The 21224-nt window shown below is 40.0% G+C and overlaps 1 protein-coding gene across 6 annotated transcripts in view; it reads left to right on the forward strand.

Moving 5' to 3' along the window:
• Positions 1–21224, forward strand: part of MTMR3 (myotubularin related protein 3) — a 429098-nt gene that overhangs the window by 195202 nt on the left and 212672 nt on the right. For all 6 annotated transcript variants that reach the window (XM_053702192.1, XM_053702194.1, XM_053702196.1 and 3 more), the window contains one exon: positions 9844–9955. In XM_053702192.1, coding sequence (XP_053558167.1) covers positions 9844–9955 — 112 coding nt within the window. The remainder of the gene's footprint in view (positions 1–9843; positions 9956–21224) is intronic.

Here is a 21224-nt window from a genome sequence, read left to right on the forward strand (position 1 = left end):
GGTTGAATGACTGGGGGTGGAGGGAAGGGAGGAGCTATATATACAACTCTGCTGTGGTGCTCTTTGCCACTTCCTGTTAGCAGGAGGTTAATATCCCACAAGTAAGGATGAAATTCGTGGACTCGTCGTATCGTAGAAGAAATCAATTTATCAGGTAAGCATAAATTTCCTTTTTCTCTAAGACCCTTGGGTTCTAAACATAGTCTGCCACGGATACAGAATAGGCTTCAATCAAGGTCTCCTAGAGGGTAGGTTTCTTCAGTCTAATGATCCTAAGAACCATGTAAAGGCAAAAGCCTTTTTTCATTGTTTTCAGGATCAAGTGCTCATGGGAGTCATAGTTCCACTTGCTTTGTCGGAACATGGCCAGGATTTTTATTCCAACCTTTTTATTGTTCATAAAAATGAGGGTACTTTCAGTCCTATTCTGATTTTAAAATCCTAGTTTTGAAATTTAAATAATATGGACTGTTTTTACCACTTGTTCAACAGGGGCAATATAGGTCCACAATATATTTGATGGATGCTTACCTTCCTATTCCTATCCACAAAGACTGTCACCAGTTCCTGAGATTTTGCTTACAGGAGTTTGTTGCTCCTCTTCTTTTTTGTTTTTAATAAAGATTCTTGGGACTCTCTTGTCTGTATTAAGAGTTCAAGGTATTTTGGAGGCTCCATACCTGGAAGATATCTTTGTACAAACTCCATCTTTACCATAGCAGTATTTAATACCTACAATCTCTTGTTGTTTCTCCGCAAACATGGTTGTAGAATCATTGTTCCAAAGAGTTCTCTTTCTCCTCAAACCAGAGTCATTATAGACTTATTATCAATAAGACTTTCTTTAACAGATCAAAGGAGATTAGTTACAGACCATATGTTCGAGACTTCAATCAGCTTCCAACCCTACAGTTGCTCTATGCATGGAAGTGTTAGGTCTGAATTATTGCAGCATCAAATGTCGTTCCATTTCACCCAAGGCCTCTTCAACTTTGCATGCTAAGTGAAAGGTGCAAGGATTACATTCAGCTTTCCCGAGGATTCTTTTGGATTCCACAACAAAGCAATCTCTATCCTTGTGGATAAATCACCAGTCCATTCCTCTGGGGCCATCCTTTGTCCATCCATCCTGGACAATAATCAGTCTCTTGGGTTGGGGTGCAGTTTGGGGTTCCAGGAGAGCACAAGGTGTTTGGTCCCCTAACGATTGAATTTTTACTTTTCTGAGATTCATATCCCATGTGTGAATAAGTGTTTCTTTCATGTAATTGGCAAGAGTCCATGAGCTAGTGACGTATGGAATATACAATCCTACCAGGAGTGGCAAAGTTTCCCAAACCTCAAAATGCCTATAAATACACCCCTCACCATGCCCACAATTCAGTTTTACAAACTTTGCCTCCTATGGAGGTGGTAGAGTGAGTTTGTGCTAAGATTTCTACGTTGATATGCGCTTCTCAGCATTTTGAATCCCGATTCCTCTGAGTACAGTGAATGTCAGAGGGATGTGAAGGGAGTATCACCTATTGAATGCAATGGTTTTCCTCACGGGGGATCTATTTCATAAGTTCTCTGTTATCGGTCGTAGAGATTCATCTCCTACCTCCCTTTTCAGATCGACAATATACTCTCATATTCCATTACCTCTACGGATAACCAGTTTCAGTACTGGTTTGGCTATCTGCTATATGTGGATGGGTGTCTTTTGGTAAGTATGTTTTCATTACTTAAGACACTCTCAGCTATGGTTTGGCACTTTATGTATTTATGTAAAGTTCTAAATATATGTATTGTACTTATATTTGCCATAATTCAGGTTTTCAGTATATTTCCTTTTGCAGACTGTCAGTTTCATATCTGGAAAATGCTTTTTTATGAAAAATGTATTTCTTACCTGGGGTATAGTCTCTTTTTCAAATTGGCTGTCTCTTAAATTTGCGGGCAGAATTAGGCTTGCGAGGGCGCAAAATGCCAAAGTTTATTGCGTCATTCTTGCTGCGAGATTTTTTGTTGTAACGAAGTTACGTTCGTTGACACAAATTCGTCATTTCCGGCGTCAAAGTCGACGCCGAGTCCTTCACAAGGTTGCGTCATCTATGCGTCAAGAAATATTTTTCTGTTTGTTGTGCGTCATGCTTGGCGCCAAATATTTTCATTATTTAAGACCCTATTCCTATATGTCTCTTGCCTTTTTTCTCTATCAGAGGGCTATCCTGTTTGCATTTTTTCCCATTCCTGAAACTGCCATATAAGGAAATTGATAATTTAGCTTTATATGTTGTTTTTTTCTCTTACATTTGCAAGATGTCTCAATCTGATCCTGTCTCAGAAATCACTGTTGGAACCCTGCTGCCTGATAACAGTTCTACCAAAGCTTAGTGCATTTGTTGTAAACTTGTGGAGGTTATATCTCCTGCTGTGGTTTGTAATAGTTGTCATGATAAACTTTTACACACAGATAATGTATCCATCAGTAGTAGTTCATTACCTGTTGCTGTCCCCTCAACATCTAATGCACAAGATATACCTGTAAATTTAAAATAATTTATTTCTGATTCTATTCAGAAGACTTTGTCTGCCATTCCGCCTTCTAATAAACGTAAAAGGTCTTTTAAAACTTCTCTTAAAGTTGATTAAATTTCAAATGACCGGCAACATGCTGAATTATCCTTTTCTGATGGGGATCTGTCTGGTTCAAAACATCCTGCCTCAGATATTGACACTGACAAATCATCTTATTTATTTAAAATGGAGTATATTCGTTCTTTGTTAAAAGAAGTGTTGATTACATTGGATATGGAGGAAACTAGTCCTCTTGATATTAAAATTAGTAAACATTTAAATTCGGTTTATAATCCTCCTGTGGTTATTCCAGAGGTTTTTCTAGCTCCTGATGCTATTTCTGATATGATTTCTAAGGAATGGAATAGGCCTGGTACTTCTTTTATTCCTTCAAGGTTTAAAAACTTGTATCCTTTGCCAGCAGTTACTTTAGAGTTTTGGGAAAAGATCCCCAAAGTTGATGGGGCTATCTCTACTCTTGCTAAACGTACTACTGTTCCTATGGAAGATAGTACTTCTTTTAAAGATCCTTTAGATAGGAAACTTGAATCTTATCTAAGGCAGACTTATTTATATTCAGGTCATCTTCTTAGGCCTGCAATTTCTTTGGCTGATGTTGCAGCTGCTTCAACTTTTTGGTTGGAAACTTTAGCACAACAAGTATTGGATCATGATTTGTCTAGCATTAACTTGCTTCAACATGCTAATCATTTTATTTGTGATGCCATTTTTGATATCATCAAAATTAATGTTAAATGTATGTATTTAGCTATTTTAGCTTTGTGGCTTAAATCTTGGAATGCTGACATGACTTCTAAGTCCAGATTGCTATCACTTTCTTTCCAAGGTAATAAGTTATTTGGTTCTCAGTTGGATTCAATAATTTCAACTGTCACTGGGGGGAAGGGAGTTTTTTTCCTCAAGATAAGACCTAAGGGTCAATCTAAAGCTTCTAACTGTTTTCGTTCCTTTCGACAAAATTAGTAGCCGAAACCTAATCCTTCTCCCAAGGAATCTGTTTCCAATTGGAAGCCTTCCTCGAATTGGAATAAATCCAAGCCATTTAAGAGATCAAAGCCAGCCCCCAAGTCCGCATGAAGGTGCGGCCCTCATTCCAGCTCAGCTGGTAGGGGGCAGATTAAGATTTTTCAAAGATGTTTGGACCAATTCGGTCCAAAATCTATGGATTCAGAGTATTGTCTCTCAGGGGTACAGAATAGGATTCAGAGTAAGGCTCAGGCTTTCCTGAAGTGTGTTTTAGACCTGTAGTTATCGGGGGTAATCATGCCAGTTCCGTTTTAGGAACAGGGTCTGGGGTTTTATTCAAATCTATTCATTGTCTCAAAGAAAGAAAATTCATTCAGACCAGTTTTGGATCTAAAAAATTTGAATCGATATGTAAGAGTACCAACTTTCAAAATGGTGACTATAAGGACTATTCTGCCTTTTGTTCAGCAAGGGCATTATATGTCAACAATAGACTTACAGGATGCATATCTTCATATTTCGATTCATCCAGATCACTATCAGTTCCTGAGATTTTCTTTTCTAGACAAGCACTACCAATTTGTTGCTCTTCCTTTTGGCCTAGCGACAGCGCCAAGAATCTTTTGTAATCAGAGAGCGGGGTATTGCGGTTTCCTTATTTTAATAATATCTTGGTACTTGCTCAGTTTTTACGTTCTGCAGAATCTCACACAAATCAACTAGTGTTTCTTCAAAAACATGGTTGGAGGATCAATTTACCAAAAAGTTATTTAATTCCTCAGACAAGGGTAACCTTTTTAGGTTTCCAGATAGATTCAGTGTCCATGACTTTGCCTCTAACGGACAAGAGACGTTTGAAGTTGGTTGCAGCCTGTCGGAACCTTCAGTCTCAGTCATTCCCTTCAGTAGCTATGCGCATGGAAGTTTTAGGTCTCATGACTGCAGCATCGGACGCAATCCCCTTTGCTCGTTTTCATATGAGACCTCTCCAGCTTTGTATGCTGAACCAATGGTGCAGGGATTATACAAGTATAATATATAGTATAAATATCCTTAAATCCCAATTTTCGACTCTCTCTGACTTGGTGGTTAGATCACCATCGTATTGTTCTAGGGGCCTCTTTCATCGTCCAACCTGGACTGTGATCAAAACAGATGCAAGTCTTTCAGGTTGGGGAGCTGTTTGGGGATCTCTGACAGCACAAGGGGTTTGGAAATCTCAAGAGGCGAGACTACCAATAAATATTTTTGAATGTGCGATTCTCAGGGCTCTTCAGTTTTGGCCTCTATTGAAGAGAGAGCCGTTCATTTGTTTTCAGACAGACAATATCACAACTGTGGCATATATCAATCATCAGGGTGGGACTCACAGTCCTCAAGCTATGAAAGAAGTATCTCGGATACTTGTTTGGGCGGAATCCAGCTGTCTAATTTCTGCGGTTCATATCCCAGGTATAGACAATTGGGAAGCGGATTATCTCAGTCGTCAGACTTTACATCCAGGAGAGTGGTCTCTCCACCCAGATGTGTTTTCTCAAAATTTTCAGATGTGGGGTCTTCCAGATATAGATCTGATGGCATCTCCTCTAAACAAGAAACATCCCAGGTACCTGTCCAGGTCCAGGGATCCTCAGGCAGAAGCAGTGGATGCGTTGACACTTCCTTGGTGTTATCAACCTGCTTATATTTTCCCGCCTCTAGTTCTTCTTCCAAGAGGGATCTCCAAGATCATCATGGAACAATAGTGTGTGTTGCTGGTGGCTCCAACATGGCCTCACAGGTTTAGGTATGCGGATCTTGTTCGGATGTCCAGTTGCCAACCCTGGCCACTTCCATTAAGACCGGACCTTCTGTCTCAAAGTCCGTTTTTCCATCAGGATCTCAAATCATTAAATTTGAAGGTATGGAAATTGAACTCCTAGTGCTTAGTCATAGAAGTTTCTCTGATTCAGTGATTAATACTATGTTACAGGCTTGTAAATCTGTTTCTAGAAAGATTTATTATCGAGTTTGGAAGACTTACATTTCTTGGTGTTCCTCTCATAAATTCTCTTGGCATTCTTTTAGAATTCCTAGAATTTTACAGTTTCTTCAGGATGGTTTGAATAAAGGTTTGTCTGCAAGTTCCTTGAAAGGACAAATCTCTGCTCTTTCTGTTTTATTCCACAGAAAAATTGCTAAACTTCCTGATATTCACTGTTTTGTACACACTTTGGTTCGTATCAAGCCTGTCATTAAATCAATCTTTCCTCCTTTGGAGTCTTAATTTGGTTTTGAAGGCTTTACAGTCTCCTCCATTTAAGCCTATGCATTCTTTGGGCATTAAACTACTTTCTTGGAAAGTGTTGTTCGTTTTGGCCATCTCTTTTGCTTGAAGAGTTTCTGAATTACCCTCTCTCTTGTGAATCTCCTTTTCTGATTTTTCATCAGGATAATGCAGTTTTGCAGACTTCATTTAAATTCTTACCTAAGGTTGTGAATTGTAACAACATTAATAGAGAAATTGTTGTCCCTTCTTTGTGTCCTAATCCTAAGAATTCTTTGGAGAGATCTTTACATTCTTTGGATGTGGTGAGAGTTCTGAGATATTATGTTGCAGCTACTAAATATTTCAGGAAGACTTCTATTCTATTTGTTATCTTTTCTGGTTCCAGGAAAGGTCAGAAGGCTTCTGCCGTTTCTTTGGCATCGTGGTTAAGCTTTTGATTCATCAAACTTATTTGGAGTCGGGTAATTCCCCGCTCATTCTACTAGATCAGTTTCCACTTCTTGGGCTTTTAAGAATGAAGCTTCAGTTGATCAGATTTGCACAGCAGCAACTTGGTCTTCTTTGCATACATTTACTAAATTCTATATTTTTATGTATTTGCTTCTTCGGAAGCAGTTTTTGGTAGAAAAGTTCTTCAGTCAACTGTTTCATTTTGATTCTTCTGCTTATGATTCGTTTTTCCTTTTATATGAGAATAAACTTATATTTTTGTTGTGGATTATTTTTTTTTCAGTGAAATGGCTGTTTTTATTTTATCCCTCCCTCTCTAGTGACTCTTGCGTGGAGTGCCACTTCTTGGGTATTGCTATCCCATACGTCACTAGCTCATGGACTCTTGCCAATTACATGAAAGAAAAGATAATTTATGTAAGAACTTATCTGATAAATTAATTTCTTTCATATTGGCAAGAGTCCATGAGGCCCACCCCTTTTTTTATGGTGGTTATGATTTTTTTGTATAAAGCACAATTATTTCCAAATTCCTTTGTTGATGCTTTTTACTCCTTTCTTATCACCCCACTACTTGGCTATTCATTAAACTGAATTGCGGGTGTGGTGAGGGGTGTATTTATAGGCATTTTGAGGTTTTTGAAACTTTGCCCCTCCTGGTAGGATTGTATATCCCATACGTCAGTAGCTCATGGACTCTTGCCAATATGAAATAAATTAATTTATTAGGTAAGTTCTTACATAAATTATGTTTTATCTGCTATTTGACTCTTTCCGTGTTCTACCACAAGAAAAAAACTAAACTTTCTGACATTCTCAAATTTTTGTTCAGGCTTTAGTCCGGGTAAAAGAATTTATCAAACCAATATCTCCACCTTGCAACCTTAATTTGTTTTTAAGAGTTTTGCAGGTCTCTCCTTTTGAGCCTTTGTATAGTTTGGACTGTAACAGCAAAGTCCAGCGCACCCGGCAGCAATGAGACTCAACAAATAAATATGCCAAGAAGTATACCTGTTTATTTAGAACATGTTGATCAAGGGGCTAAATAAAGCCAAATAAGCCAAATGGCCAAATATTCCAACACGCAAGAAAAAGGCAGCATATGACAGGCAGCAGTATGGGGAAAGAAAATGTAAGTCAGACGCGTTTCCTTATGTTGTTACATAGCAATCCTCAGTGACCAGTCACTGAGGATTGCTATGTAACAACATAAGGAAACGCGTCTGACCTACATTTTCTTTCCCCATACTGCTGCCTGTCATATGCTGCCTTTTTCTTGCGTGTTGGAATATTTGGCCATTTGGCTTATTTGGCTTTATTTAGCCCCTTGATCAACATGTTCTAAATAAACAGGTATACTTCTTGGCATATTTATTTGTTGAGTCTCATTGCTGCCGGGTGCGCTGGACTTTGCTGTTACAGTGTTTCTTTGGTGGGCGTGGATGGAGCGCTCCTTTTTCCTTTGCACCGGAGCAGATGAGTGAATATCGATACGTCATTACGGACGTCAAGCAAGAGGGTGTGTACACTACGTGAAGAGCGTCACGTGACTGGATTCGACACGCTGTTGTGTCTGAGCGCTTCCCTGGCTGCGAGTGTATAGTTTGGACATTCAGCTTCTGTCTTGGAAGGTCTTGTTTCTTTTTAGCAATATCTTCTGCAAGATGAGTTTCCGAAATGTCTGCCTGCTCTTTCTTTTGAGCCTCCTTATCTTGTTTTTCACGAGGATAAGGTGGTTTTAAGAACTACATTTAAGAAAAAATTTTTTAAACCAAGGTGGTTTCTTCTGATAACTTCAATCGTGATATTATAGTCGCTTCTCTTTGTCCTAATTCTCAAAATTCTAAGGAAAGCGTCATACATAGTTTAGATGTAGTGATAGCATTACAATTCTACTTACAGGCTACAAAGGATTTTAGGTCCACGAAAGAGTCAGAGGGCCACAGCTATTACTTTAGCTTCTTGGCTAAAACTCTTGATTCACAAGGCTTACTTGGAGATGGAAAGCTCTCCCCAAAACACATTACAGTCCATTCTACTAGATTAGTTTCCAATTATTGGGCTTTCAATAATGAGGCTCCTGTTGACAAATTTTGTAAGGCAGCAACATGGTCATCCTTACATACTTTTAATAAATTCTAACTCTTTGATGTGTTTGCTTCTTCTGAAGTGGTTTTTGGTAGTAAAGGCCTCCATGCTGCAGTGTCTGAAAATTAGGTGCCTGCTTTTTCTAAAAATGTTTTTCTCCCGCCCTAATTAATCATGTTTTTCACAGCTTTGGGTATAAGTTCCCAGGAGTAATGGCTCGTAGACTCTCACAAACGAGACCCACCCATTTTTACTACATTTATTTTTTATGGCCTCACTTATAGTTTGCACCTCATTTTCCCTGCCTTTCCTACCTTTTTACTTCTCCTTGCTTGACAAGACTGGCATACTATCAAGGTTGGAGGTATTAAAGGGACATGAAACCCAACATTTTTCTTTCATGATTCAGATAGAGAATACAATTTTTAAAAAATTTCCAATTTACTTCTATTATCAAATATGCTTCGTTTTCATGTTGTCCTTTGTTGAACAGATACCTAGGTAGGTAGCGTGCACATGCCTGAAGCACCACAAGACAGGGAATATTGCTGCCATCTATTGCTAATGTATAACATTGTTTCAAAACTGCTGCCATATATTGCTGCAGACACGTGCACACTCCTGAGTTTTCATCCCTGCTTTTGAACAAAAGATAACAAGAAAACAAAGAAAATTTATTAAAGAAGTAAATTGGAAAGTTGTTTAAAATTGTATGTTCTATCTGAATAAGGAAATACATTTTGGGGTTTTTATGTCCCTTTAAAGGGACACTGAACCCATTTTTTTTTCATGATTCAGATAGAGCTTGAAATTTTAACCAACTTTCTAATTTACTCCTATTATCAATTTGTCTTCATTCTCTTGCTATCTTTATTTTAAAAGCTGGAATGTAAATCTTAGCAGCCTGCCCATTTTAGGTGCAGCACCATGGATAACGCTTGCTTATTGGAGGCTTACATTTACCCACCAATAAGCAAGCATAAATCAGGTTCTCAACCAAAAATGGTCCGGCTCCAATGCATCACATTCCTGCTTTTTAAATAAAAATAGCAAGAGAACGAAGAAAAATTGGTTATAGGAGTAAATTAGAAAGTTGCTTAAAATTGCATGCTCTATCTGAGTCCCGAAAGAAAAAATTTGTGTTTAGTTTCCCTTTAAGTACTCTTGGCGTTTTGGGAATCTTCGCCTCCTTGTGACCTAGTGGGGTTGAATCCCATGAGTAATGGCCTGTATATTCTCATCACAATTAAATAAATTAATCAGGTAAGCATAAACATTTGTTTTTTTGGCTCCTGCTATTTATACTTTTGACTGTTCCATGTAAAATAGGCCTTGATATTAAAGTAACTTTATAATGTGGGGCTATTCTGTTTGTTCTCTCAATCCAGTTTGAGAAAGTATGTGCTTTTAGCATGATGAAATCTACTATAAGTAATTTATAGCATACAACTCAGTCTAACTCTCATGTTTTGTCTTTGTTTTTACAGAGTATTATCCCAACTGTGAGGTTGTCTTCATGGGAATGGCCAATATACACTCCATAAGGAAGAGTTTCCAATCCCTGCGACTGCTCTGTACACAGATGCCTGACCCAGCCAAGTGAGTGGTTTCTGTGTATAATGTGACAGCTGTCCCTTTATGTCTCTGTTCCTCCTCTTTACTCACTTATCTCCATTTCCCACTATCTTCTATCATGACCATAATATTAGAAGACTACCGTTTATTACTATGGGTAATGCAGGTTCCCACCAACTTAAAGAAAGGCTGACATTTTCAATCACAGCCTTATTTAACAATGTTTGCCCTTTTTGAAAGCATTGCACATATGTGAGCTTTAATCCCCTTCTGCAAAGATATATAGTTGAGTATTCTGTAAGGATATAAGTAAATAACACAGGCCTAGGTAACTTTTAGCCATTCCCAGCATCTGCTGCGTATCTGGTGCCATATCTACGTTTTATACATTGGTGTATCCAGTCCACGGATTCATCCTTACTTGTGGGATATTCTCAATCCCTACAGGAAGTGGCAAAGAGAGCACACAGCAAAGCTGTCCATATAGCTCCCCTCAGGCTCCGCCCCCCAGTCATTCTCTTTGCCGCTCTAACAAGTAGCATCTCCACGGGGGTGGTAAAGAGTATGTGGTGTTAGCACCTTACCTAGACGACATATTAATACAGGCATCGTCTTTTCACAGAGCCAAGGCTCATATGGACATCGTTCTGGCCTTTCTAAGGTCTCACGGTGGAAGGTGAACGTAGAAAAAAGTTCTCTGTCCCCGCTCACAAGGGTTCCCTTTCTGGGAACATTAATAGACTCGGTAGAAATGAAAATCTTTCTGACAGAGGTCAGAATGTTAAAACTGTTGAATACTTGCCGAGTTCTTCATTCCATTCCTCTGCCTTCCGTGGCTCAGTGCATGGAAGTAATTGGTTTAATGGTTGCGTCGATAGACGTCCCTTTCGCCCGAATCCATCTCATGCTCAAACAGTGGAATGGAGATTATGCAGATTTATCTCCTCAAATTCAAATGGACCTAAAAACCAGAGACTCTCTTCTCTGGTGGTTGTCTCAAGATCACCTGTCTCAGGGAATGAGTTTCCGCAGACCGGAGTGGATCATTGTCACGACCGATGCCAGTCTGGTAGGCTGGGGTGCGGTCTGGAACTCCCTGAAGGCTCAGGGACTATGGTCTCGGGAAGAATCTCTCTTCTCCCAATAAACATTTTGGAGCTGAGAGCGATTTTCAACACGCTCCAGGCGTGGCCTCAACTAGCAGAAGCCAAATTCATCAGATTTCAGTCGGACAACATCACGACTGTAGCGTACATCAATCATCAGGGGGGAATAAAGAGTTCCCTAGCGATGAAGGAAGTATCCAAGATTATCAAATGGGCGGAGGATCACTCCTGCCATCTATCTGCAATTCACATCCCAGGGGTAGATAACTGGGAGGCAGATTTTCTAAGTCGTCAGACTTTCCATCCGGGGGAGTGGGAACTCCACCCGGAGGTTTTTGCTCAGCTGACCCAGCTTTGGGGCATTCCAGAGTTGGATCAGATGTCGTCCCGTCAGAACACCAAACTTCCCCTTTACGGATCCAGATCCAGGGATCCCAAGGCGGCATTAATAGATGCATTAATAGCGCCTTGGTCATTCAGTCTAGCTTATGTCTTTCCACCGTTTCTTCTTCTCCCTCGGCTAATAGCCAGAATCAAACAGGAGAAGGCTTCGGTAATTCTGATAGCGCCTGCGTGGCCACGCAGGACTTGGTATGCAGACCTAGTGGACATGTCATCGGTCCCACCATGGAAACTGCCGTCGAGGCAGGATCTTCTAATCCAAGGTCCTTTCAAGCATCCAAATCTAGTTTCTCTGCAACTGACTGCTTGGAGATTGAACGCTTAATCCTAGCTAAGCGGGGTTTCTCTGAATCAGTTATAGATACTCTGATACAGGCCAGAAAGCCTGTCACCAGGAAAATTTACCATAAGATATGGCGGAAATATCTTTGTTGGTGTGAATCCAAGGGTTACTCGTGGAGTAAATTTAGGATTCCAAGGATATTGTCTTTTCTCCAAGAAGGTTTGGAGAAAGGTCTGTCAGCTAGTTCCTTAAAGGGACAGATATCTGCTCTGTCTATTCTGTTACACAAGCGTCTGGCAGCTGTACCAGACGTTCAGGCGTTTGCACAGGCCTTAGTTAGAATCAAGCCTGTCTACAGACCTGTGGCTCCTCCTTGGAGTCTAAATTTAGTTCTTTCAGTTCTTCAAGGGGTTCCGTTTGAACCTTTGCATTCCATAGATATCAAGTTATTATCTTGGAAAGTTTTGTTTTTAGTAGCTATCTCTTCTGCTCAAAGAGTTTCAGAATTATCTGCTTTACAGTGTGATTCACCCTATCTGGTGTTCCATGAAGATAAGGTTGTTTTGCGTACTAAACCTGGTTTCCTTCCGAAGGTGGTTTCTAATAAGAATATTAACCAGGAAATCATTGTTCCTTCTCTGTGTCCTAATCCAGTTTCTAGGAAGGAACGACTGTTGCACAATCTTGACGTGGTTTGTGCTTTAAAATTCTATTTAAAAGCAACTAAAGATTTCAGACAAACATCATCTTTGTTTGTTGTCTATTCTGGTAGGAGGAGAGGTCAGAAAGCGACTGCTACCTCTCTTTCTTTCTGGCTGAAAAGCATCATCCGATTGGCTTATGAGACTGCTGGACAGCAGCCTCCTGAATGAATTACAGCTCATTCCACCAGAGCTGTGGCTTCCACATGGGCTTTCAAGAATGAGGCTTCTGTTGAACAGATTTGTAAGGCAGCGACTTGGTCTTCGCTGCATACATTTGCCAAATTTTACAAATTCGATACTTTTGCTTCTTCGGAGGCTATTTTTGGGAGAAAGGTTTTGCAAGCAGTGGTGCCTTCCGTTTAGGTGACCTGACTTGTTCCCTCCCTTCATCCGTGTCCTAAAGCTTTGGTATTGGTATCCCACAAGTAAGGATGAATCCGTGGACTGGATATACCAAGTAAGAGAAAACAGAATTTATGCTTACCTGATAAATTACTTTCTCTTACGGTGTATCCAGTCCACGGCCCGACCCTGGCAATTAAGTCAGGTTCAAATTTAATTTTTAAAATAACTACAGTCACCACTGCACCCTATGGTTCTCCTTTTTCTCCTAACCGTCGGTCGAATGACTGGGGGGGCGGAGCCTGAGGGGAGCTATATGGACAGCTTTGCTGTGTGCTCTCTTTGCCACTTCCTGTAGGGATTGAGAATATCCCACAAGTAAGGATGAATCCGTGGACTGGATACACCGTAAGAGAAAGTAATTTATCAGGTAAGCATAAATTCTGTTTTTTATCCTCCTAGCTGGTGCACAGTGCTTTTACTCATATAGACACGAGGAATGCCTTTTCTTTTACAAAGATATGACGAGTCCACGGATTCATCCATACTTGTGGGATATTATCCTCCTGCTAACCGGAAGTGGCAAAGAGCACCACAGCAAAGCTGTTATATAACTGCTCCCTTAACTCCTCCCCCCAGTCATTCTCTTTGCCTATGCTAGTAATAGGAAGGGTAAAGTGATAGTGGTGATAAAATGATAGTTTTCATTTCTTCAATCAAGATGTTTTTTATTTTAAAATGGTACCGGTGAGTACTATTTGACTCAGGGGGGATTTGGAAGAAGATTTCCCCCTGAAATTGATGATCTTGGCGGCAGTTACTAAGATCAATTATGGTTCCCACAGATTTGAAGGTAATATGGGAAAAATCTTCAGTGTGGAGAACAGTCTCATGCAGCAAGCAGCATTTGAGGTATGTTTTCAGCCTTTTTATTTCTGAGGAGAGTTAATATATCAGAACTGGCTGATTGGGTTCCTCATAGTGGGAACAGGGTAAGCAGTAGTCCTATATGCAAAAGGGTGTTACTGTACTCCTGGGTGTTTGTTTTCTAATACTTATGCACTCAAAGTCAGCATATAATTAAAACACTGGGACATATTACTAAGTCTTTATAATATTGTTAAATAAAAGGATGGCTTTTATTGTGTTTTTGGGGACCACATGGCAGTTTGAAACCGTTTCTCATGAGGTAGTATAAATTTTAGTGTAACCTCCATTGTGGGCGGGGCCTAGTTTACACTGAAGGAAACAGCAGAGATTTGCTCAGGTTGGGCCCTATCTGTGTTCTGTACTATCAGGATTGGTGTTGATTCATTTGGCAGTGTTCTGGGGGCAGGTAGGCACGACAGCAGAGCTGTGGCGAGGTGCAGGGGTCTTATTTAGCAAAGTGTAATTTTTTTGCTTAAATGTTCCTCTAAAGTGTAAATTTCTACTCTTCCATTTGGGATGCAATAATTTTTGACAACTCTGCATTTATATTCATAGTTTTTGAACGTTTATAGGCTACTTAAGTGTGTTTGGAAAAAAATTGTGCGCTTTTATTTCTTAAAGGCGCAGTACCCGTTTTTTTACAAAATTAATTTTTTCAATAAATAAAGTGTTTACCAACTGTTGTGGTTATTACTACTTTGTTTAACATGTCTGACATTGAGGAAACTCATTGCTCTATGTGTTTAGAAGCCATTGTGCAACCCCCTCTTACATTGTGTACCTCTTGTACTGATAGAGCCTTACACTGTAAAGAAAATATTTTAGGAATTTAAAGTATGTCTAAGGATGATTCTCAGTCTGAAGAGAATCAGGATATGCCATCCAATTCTCCTCAAGTGTCCCAACCTTTAACACCCACACAAGTGACACCTAGTACACCTAGTGCGTCTAATTCATTTACTCTGCAAGATATGGCTGCAGTTATGTCAACTACCCTCACTGAGGTATTATCTAAACTGCCAGGTTTGCAGGGTAAACGCAGTAGGCCAGGTATTAATGTAAATACTGAACCCTCTGATACTTTATTAGCCATTTCCGATGTACCCTCACAATACTCTGAATTGGGGGTTAGGGAATTATTGTCTGAGGGAGAACTTTCAGATTCAGGGAATGTGTTACTTCAGACAGATACGGACTTGGCGTCCTTTAAATTGAAACTTGAACACCTTTGCCTGTTGCTCAGGGAGGTCCTAGCGACTCTGGATGATTGTGAACCTATAACAATTCCTCCAGAAAAATTATGTAAAATGGATAAATATCTAGAAGTTCTTATTTACACTGATGTTTTTCCGGTTCCCAAAAGAATTTCGGAAATTATTAAAATGGAATGGTATAGACCAGGTATACAGTTCTCTCCCCCTCCTAATTTTAATAAAATGTTTCTTATATCAGACACCATCAAGGACTCCTGGCAAACGGTCCCTAAGGTGGAGGGAGCAATATCTACTCTAGCTAAGCGTACAACTATACCTATTGAGGACATTTGTGCTTTCAAAGACCCTATGGATAACAAATTAGAGGGTCTTCTAAAGAAATTATTTATTCACCAGGGTTTCTTGTTACAACCTGCTGCCTGCATTGTTCCAGTAACTTCGGCGGTGGCTTTCTGGTTTGACGCCCTTGAGGAGTCTCTGAAAGTAGAGATGCCCCTAGACGACATTTTGGACAGAATTAAAGCTCTCAAATTAGCTAATTCTTTTATCACAGATGCTGCTTTCCAGAATACTAAATTAGCAGCATAAAATGCAGGCTTTGCCATATTGGCGCGCAGAGCGCTATGGTTAAAATCGTGGTCTGCTGATGTATCGTCAAAGTCTAAACTGTTAACTATTCCTTTCAAGGGTAAGACCCTATTCGGCCCTGAATTGAAGGAAATCATTTCAGACATTACTGGAGGTAAGGGTCACGCCCTACCTCAAGACAAACCCCTTAAGATGAGGGGTAAACAAAATAATTTTCGTTCCTTTCGAAATTTCAAAGGAGTACCCTCTGCTTTCCCTTTCTCTACTATACAGGAAGGAAATTTAGCTCAATCCAAGTCTGTCTGGAGACCTAACCAGACCTGGAATAAGGGTAAACAAGCCAAAAAGCCCGCTGCTGCTACCAAGACAGCATTAAGGGGCAGCCCCTGATCCGGGACCGGATCTAATAGGGGCAGACTTTCTCTCTTTGCTCAGGCCTGGGCAAGAGATGTGCAGGATCCCTGGGCATTAGAAATTGTGACCCAGGGGTATCAACTGGAATTCAAAAAATTTCCCCCAAGAGGGAGATTTCACCTTTCACGTTTGTCTGTAGACCAGACAAAAAGAGAGGCGTTCTTACACTGTGTAAAAGACCTCTATACCATGGGAGTAATTTGTCCTGTTCCAAAACTGGAACAGGGACAGGGGTTTTTACTCAAACCTTTTCGTGGTTCCCAAAAAAGAGGGAACTTTCAGACCGATTTTAGATTTAAAATGTCTAAACAAATTTCTCAGTCCCATCGTTCAAGATGGAGCCTATACGAACAATCTTACCAATGATCCAGGAGGGTCAATACATGACCACCGTGGATCTAAAGGATGCGTACCTTCACATTCCTATCCACAAGGATCATCATCAGTTTCTAAGGTTTGCTTTTCTGGACAAGCATTATCAGTTCGTGGCAGCTCCCAGAATTTTCACAAAAGTGCTAGGCTCCCTTCTAGCGGTTCTCAGGCCGCGGGGCATAGCAGTGGCACCCTATCTAGACGATATCTTGATTCAGCCATCAAATGGTCATCTGACCAAATCTCACACGGACATTGTGCTGTCCTTCCTAAGGACTCATGGTTGGAAAGTGAATATAGAAAAGAGTTCACTTGTTCCACAAACAAGACTTCCATTCTTGGGAACTCTGATAGACTCAGTAGACATGAAAATATTTCTGACGGAAGTCAGAAAATCAAAGATTCTAAATACTTGCCGAGCTCTTCAGTCCATTCCTCGGCCATCAGTGGCTCAGTGTATGGAAGTCATTGGATTAATGGTAGCAGCAATAGACATCGTCCCGTTTGCTTGCTTTCATCTCTGAACACTGCAGCTGTGCATGCTCAGACAGTGGAATGGGGATTATGTGAATTTATCTCCTCAGATAAATCTGGATCAAGAGACCAGAGACTCTTTTCTTTGGTGGTTGTCACTTGATCATCTGTCCCAGTATGTGCTTCCGCAGGCCATCATGGGTTATAGTGACAACGGACGCCAGCCTCTTGGGCTGGGGTGCAGTCTGGAATTCCCTGAAGGCTCAGGGAACTTGGACTCTGACGGAGTCTCAGTTACCAATCAATATTCTGGAACTGAGAGCAATATTCAATGCGCTTCAGGCGTGGCCTCAGTTGGCACTGACCAAATTCATAAGATTCCAGTCGGACAATATCACGATTGTAGCATATATCAATCATCAGGGGGGAACAAGGAGTTCTCTTGCGATGATAGAGGTATCAAAGATAATCCAATGGGCAGAGAATCACTCTTATCATCTATCAGCAATCTATATCCCAGGAGTAGAGAACTGGGAAGTGGATTTTCTAAGTCGTCAGACTTTTCATTCGGGGGAGTGGGAACTCCATCCGGAGGTGTTTGCATCATTGACTCAACAATGGGGCACACCGGAATTGGATCTAATGGCAGCTCGACAGAATGCCAAACTTCCACGTTACGGGTTCAGGTCAAGGGATCCTCAGGCTGTGCTGATAGATGCTCTAGCAGTACCTTGGTCGTTCAACCTGGCTTATGTATTTCCTCCATTTCCTCTCCTACCCCGTGTGATTGCGAGAATCAAACAGGAGAGAGCTTCAGTAATTCTAATAGCGCCTGCGTGGCTACGCAGGACTTGGTATGCGGATCTAGTGGACATGTCGTCTCTACCTCCGTGGAAACTACCGTTGAGGCAGGACCTTCTCATTCAAGGTCCGTTCCAACATCCAAATCTAACTTCTCTGCAGCTGACTGCCTGGAGATTGAACGCTTGATTTTATCAAAGCGGGGATTCTCTGAGTCGGTCATTGATACTCTGATTCAGGCTTGCAAGCCTGTCACTAGAAAGATTTACCATAAGATATGGCGTAAATATCTTTATTGGTGCAAATCCAAGGGCTACTCATGGAGTAAGATTAGGATTCCTAGGATTTTGTCCTTTCTCCAAGAAGGATTGGAGAAGGGATTATCTGCTAGTTCTTTAAAAGGACAAATTTCTGCTTTGTCAGTTTTATTACACAAGCGTCTGGCGGATGTCCCAGACATTCAGTCTTTTTGTCAGGCTTTAATCAGAATCAAGCCTGTGTTTAAACCTGTTGCTCTGCCATGGAGTCTGAATTTAGTTCTTAAAGTTCTTCAAGGGGTTCAGTTTGAACCCATGCATTCCATAGATATTAAGCTGTTATCTTGGAAAGTTTTGTTTTTAGTTGCTATCTCTTCTGCTCGAAGAGTTTCTGAGCTTTCTGCTTTACTATGTGATTCACCTTATCTTATATTCCATTCTGATAAGGTGGTTTTGCGTACTAAACCTGGATTTCTTCCTAAGGTTGTTTCAAATAAGACTATTAATCAGGAAATTGTTGTTCCTTCCTTGTGTCCTAATCCTTCTAAGAAGGAACGTCTATTACATAACTTGGATGTGGTTCGCGTTTTGAAGTTTTACTTACAAGTGACCAAGGATTTCCGACAAACATCTTCTCTTTTTGTTGTTTATTCTGGAAAGCGTAGGGGTCAAAAAGCTACGGCTACCTCTTTCTCTTTTTGGCTGAAAAGCATCATCCACCTAGCATACGAGACTGCTGGACAGCAGCCTCCTAAAAAAATTACGGCTCATTCCACTAGAGCTGTGGCTTCCACATGGGCTTTTAAAAAACGATGCTTCTGTTGAACAGATTTGTAAGGCTGCGACTTGGTCCTCCCTTCATACTTTTTCCAAATTTTCCAAATATGATACTTTTGCTTCTTCGGAGGCTGTTTTTGGGAGAAAGGTTCTTCAAGCAGTGGTGCCTTCCGTTTAGGTCTCTGTCTTGTCCCTCCCGTTCATCCGTGTCCTGTTGCTTTGGTATTGTATCCCACAAGTAAGGATGAATCCGTGGACTCGTCATATCTTTGTAAAAGAAAAGGAGATTTATGCTTACCTGATAAATTTATTTATTTTATGATATGACGAGTCCACGGCCCGCCCTGTCATTTTTAGACAGAATTTATTTTATTTTTAAAACTACAGTCACCTCTGCACCTTTTTAGATTTTCCTTTTCTCTTCCTATATCTCCGGTCGAATGACTGGGGGGAGGAGTTAAGGGAGCAGTTATATAACAGCTTTGCTGTGGTGCTCTTTGCCACTTCCTGTTAGCAGGAGGATAATATCCCACAAGTAAGGATGAATCCGTGGACTCGTCATATCGTAAAAGAATTTTTTTTATCAGGTAAGCATAAATTTCCTTTTTTCTAAATAAGCTGACTATACATTCTCCCTTTGGGTGGAGTTGTGAAGACACTTGGCGTAATCCACCCTTGAAAATATTGGCTACTATTCCACTTAGTCTTCCCATAACTCCTCAGGTGCCAGTTCTACTCATGTGTGGCATAATAGCATTACGCTGCTTCATCCCAGCACCAGCAGGTTTTTGTTTTGAATCAGGATGTTACTTTATCACGGTGATAGGTCCCACATGTTGGTTCTTTCATTGCTGTCATACTAGCATGTCTCATGTGTGACATATCTTAGAATTGTATTATTTAATTTACATATGTATCTTCTCTGTGTGCTGCATTTTACTGCTCTGTCTCTATCTTTTATTCTAGTAAATCATTGTGCCTACACCTGCTTCCAGACCTACTCTTATCACTTGGCTATCTTTCCTCTTTTGTGTCTTTTATTTTAGAACTTTTCTTACAAGATGGGACCAAGCCTAAAAAGTAGTTAAGCTTAATATAACCATAGTGTAATAAAACTATAGTGGGACCTTTCACTCCCTAGTAGTTTTTTCCTGATGAAGATCAATAATCGTTCGACTCTAAATATTGGAGAGTGAGGTGTGCAAATAGATGCGCACCCCACACCCTTAGGGGGCGCTTCCTAATATATATATATATATATATATATATATATATATATATATATATATATATATATATAATATTAAAGTGAAACAAACCAATTGTAAAGTGACAGCAAACAGTTATGCCATAGATTGTGCAATATAATAAACATATATTGGTATATGTCACTAGCAGAAAACTCACAAAACCCAGGTATAGAAATCAGAAGATTATAACAATGTTAAAAGTCCATAAAAACCAATATCCCAGAATGGTCAGAGATTGAGGCAGCACTCTGTCAAAGGACGGTCATCCTGGTGATCAGATTCTGGAAAAAGGAAAAAAACACAGAGGCGCCAGCATGACCTAATATCGCCAGAACATATGGATATTTGTGAATACGAGTAGAGATGTATACTCACAAACGTGTAGCACCCAATGGTGCTAATGAGACGGACTGGAACTTAGCAGTGGTCCAGCTCACTGGTAACCCTTCGCAGATATCCAAATGGGGAACAAATGCAGACTGGAAAGCACCTCCAGGTGCAATAACAACAGTCTGGGACCTAGAAGTCGCCCAGTAGACCTATAGACAATCAGTGGATCCCAGCAAACAGCAGATAAAAGGTGTAATATTAATGTAAAGTGGTAGATAAATATACACCACAACAGCAAGTGTAAGAATAAAAGAATAAAATACTTTAATAACAAAGCGACGCGTTTCTCAGCGTCCTATGGGCTGTTTCATCAGGCTATAATAAAATAAAAAATAAATTTGCTATATAACAAAGATCACAAATACAGAGAGGGTTCTGATAGGACTGTCAATTAAGGTTCACACCTGTGTGTGTAAGCAATTAGGTAGTTGTCATAGTAACAGCAGTGTGCTTAGAACCAAACAGGTGATATCCTGCATGTAGATAATTAGCATAAAATTTGTTGGCATGGCAGCCAAAACGGAAACATAAATCTATACAACATAGTCAAAAACATCATCCCAAAGAAATACAAAACCGAAATAATAAGATACAATTTACAGTAATCATCATACAATTTTCTTATAAAAATGCAAGAATATATCAAACAATAAAACACAATATAGGATAAATTAAAGCTTTATGAGACATTGATCTTACCCCACGCACACTATATTAGTATGTATAATCTAGTACCCATAATGTATTGTTAGTAGTGTGTATGTAATCTTCATCAAATATAATCATCTAGTAGATAGTGTGATTTGGATGTCATTCCTTTATTAGTGTTATCCAAAATCGCTAATAGACTATCTGATTGCGACAGTTGTGTGTTTGGATCGAACAGTAGCGCCCTCCTTATAATCCCTAAAAGCACCATTTTAAATTATACTTGTGCTTATTAAGCTATAATACTCAGCGTGGGATTTGGTAATAGTGCAGGATGTTAT

The sequence above is a fragment of the Bombina bombina genome, chromosome 2, assembly GCF_027579735.1.
Source record: "Bombina bombina isolate aBomBom1 chromosome 2, aBomBom1.pri, whole genome shotgun sequence".
Taxonomy (NCBI): Eukaryota; Metazoa; Chordata; class Amphibia; order Anura; family Bombinatoridae; genus Bombina; species Bombina bombina.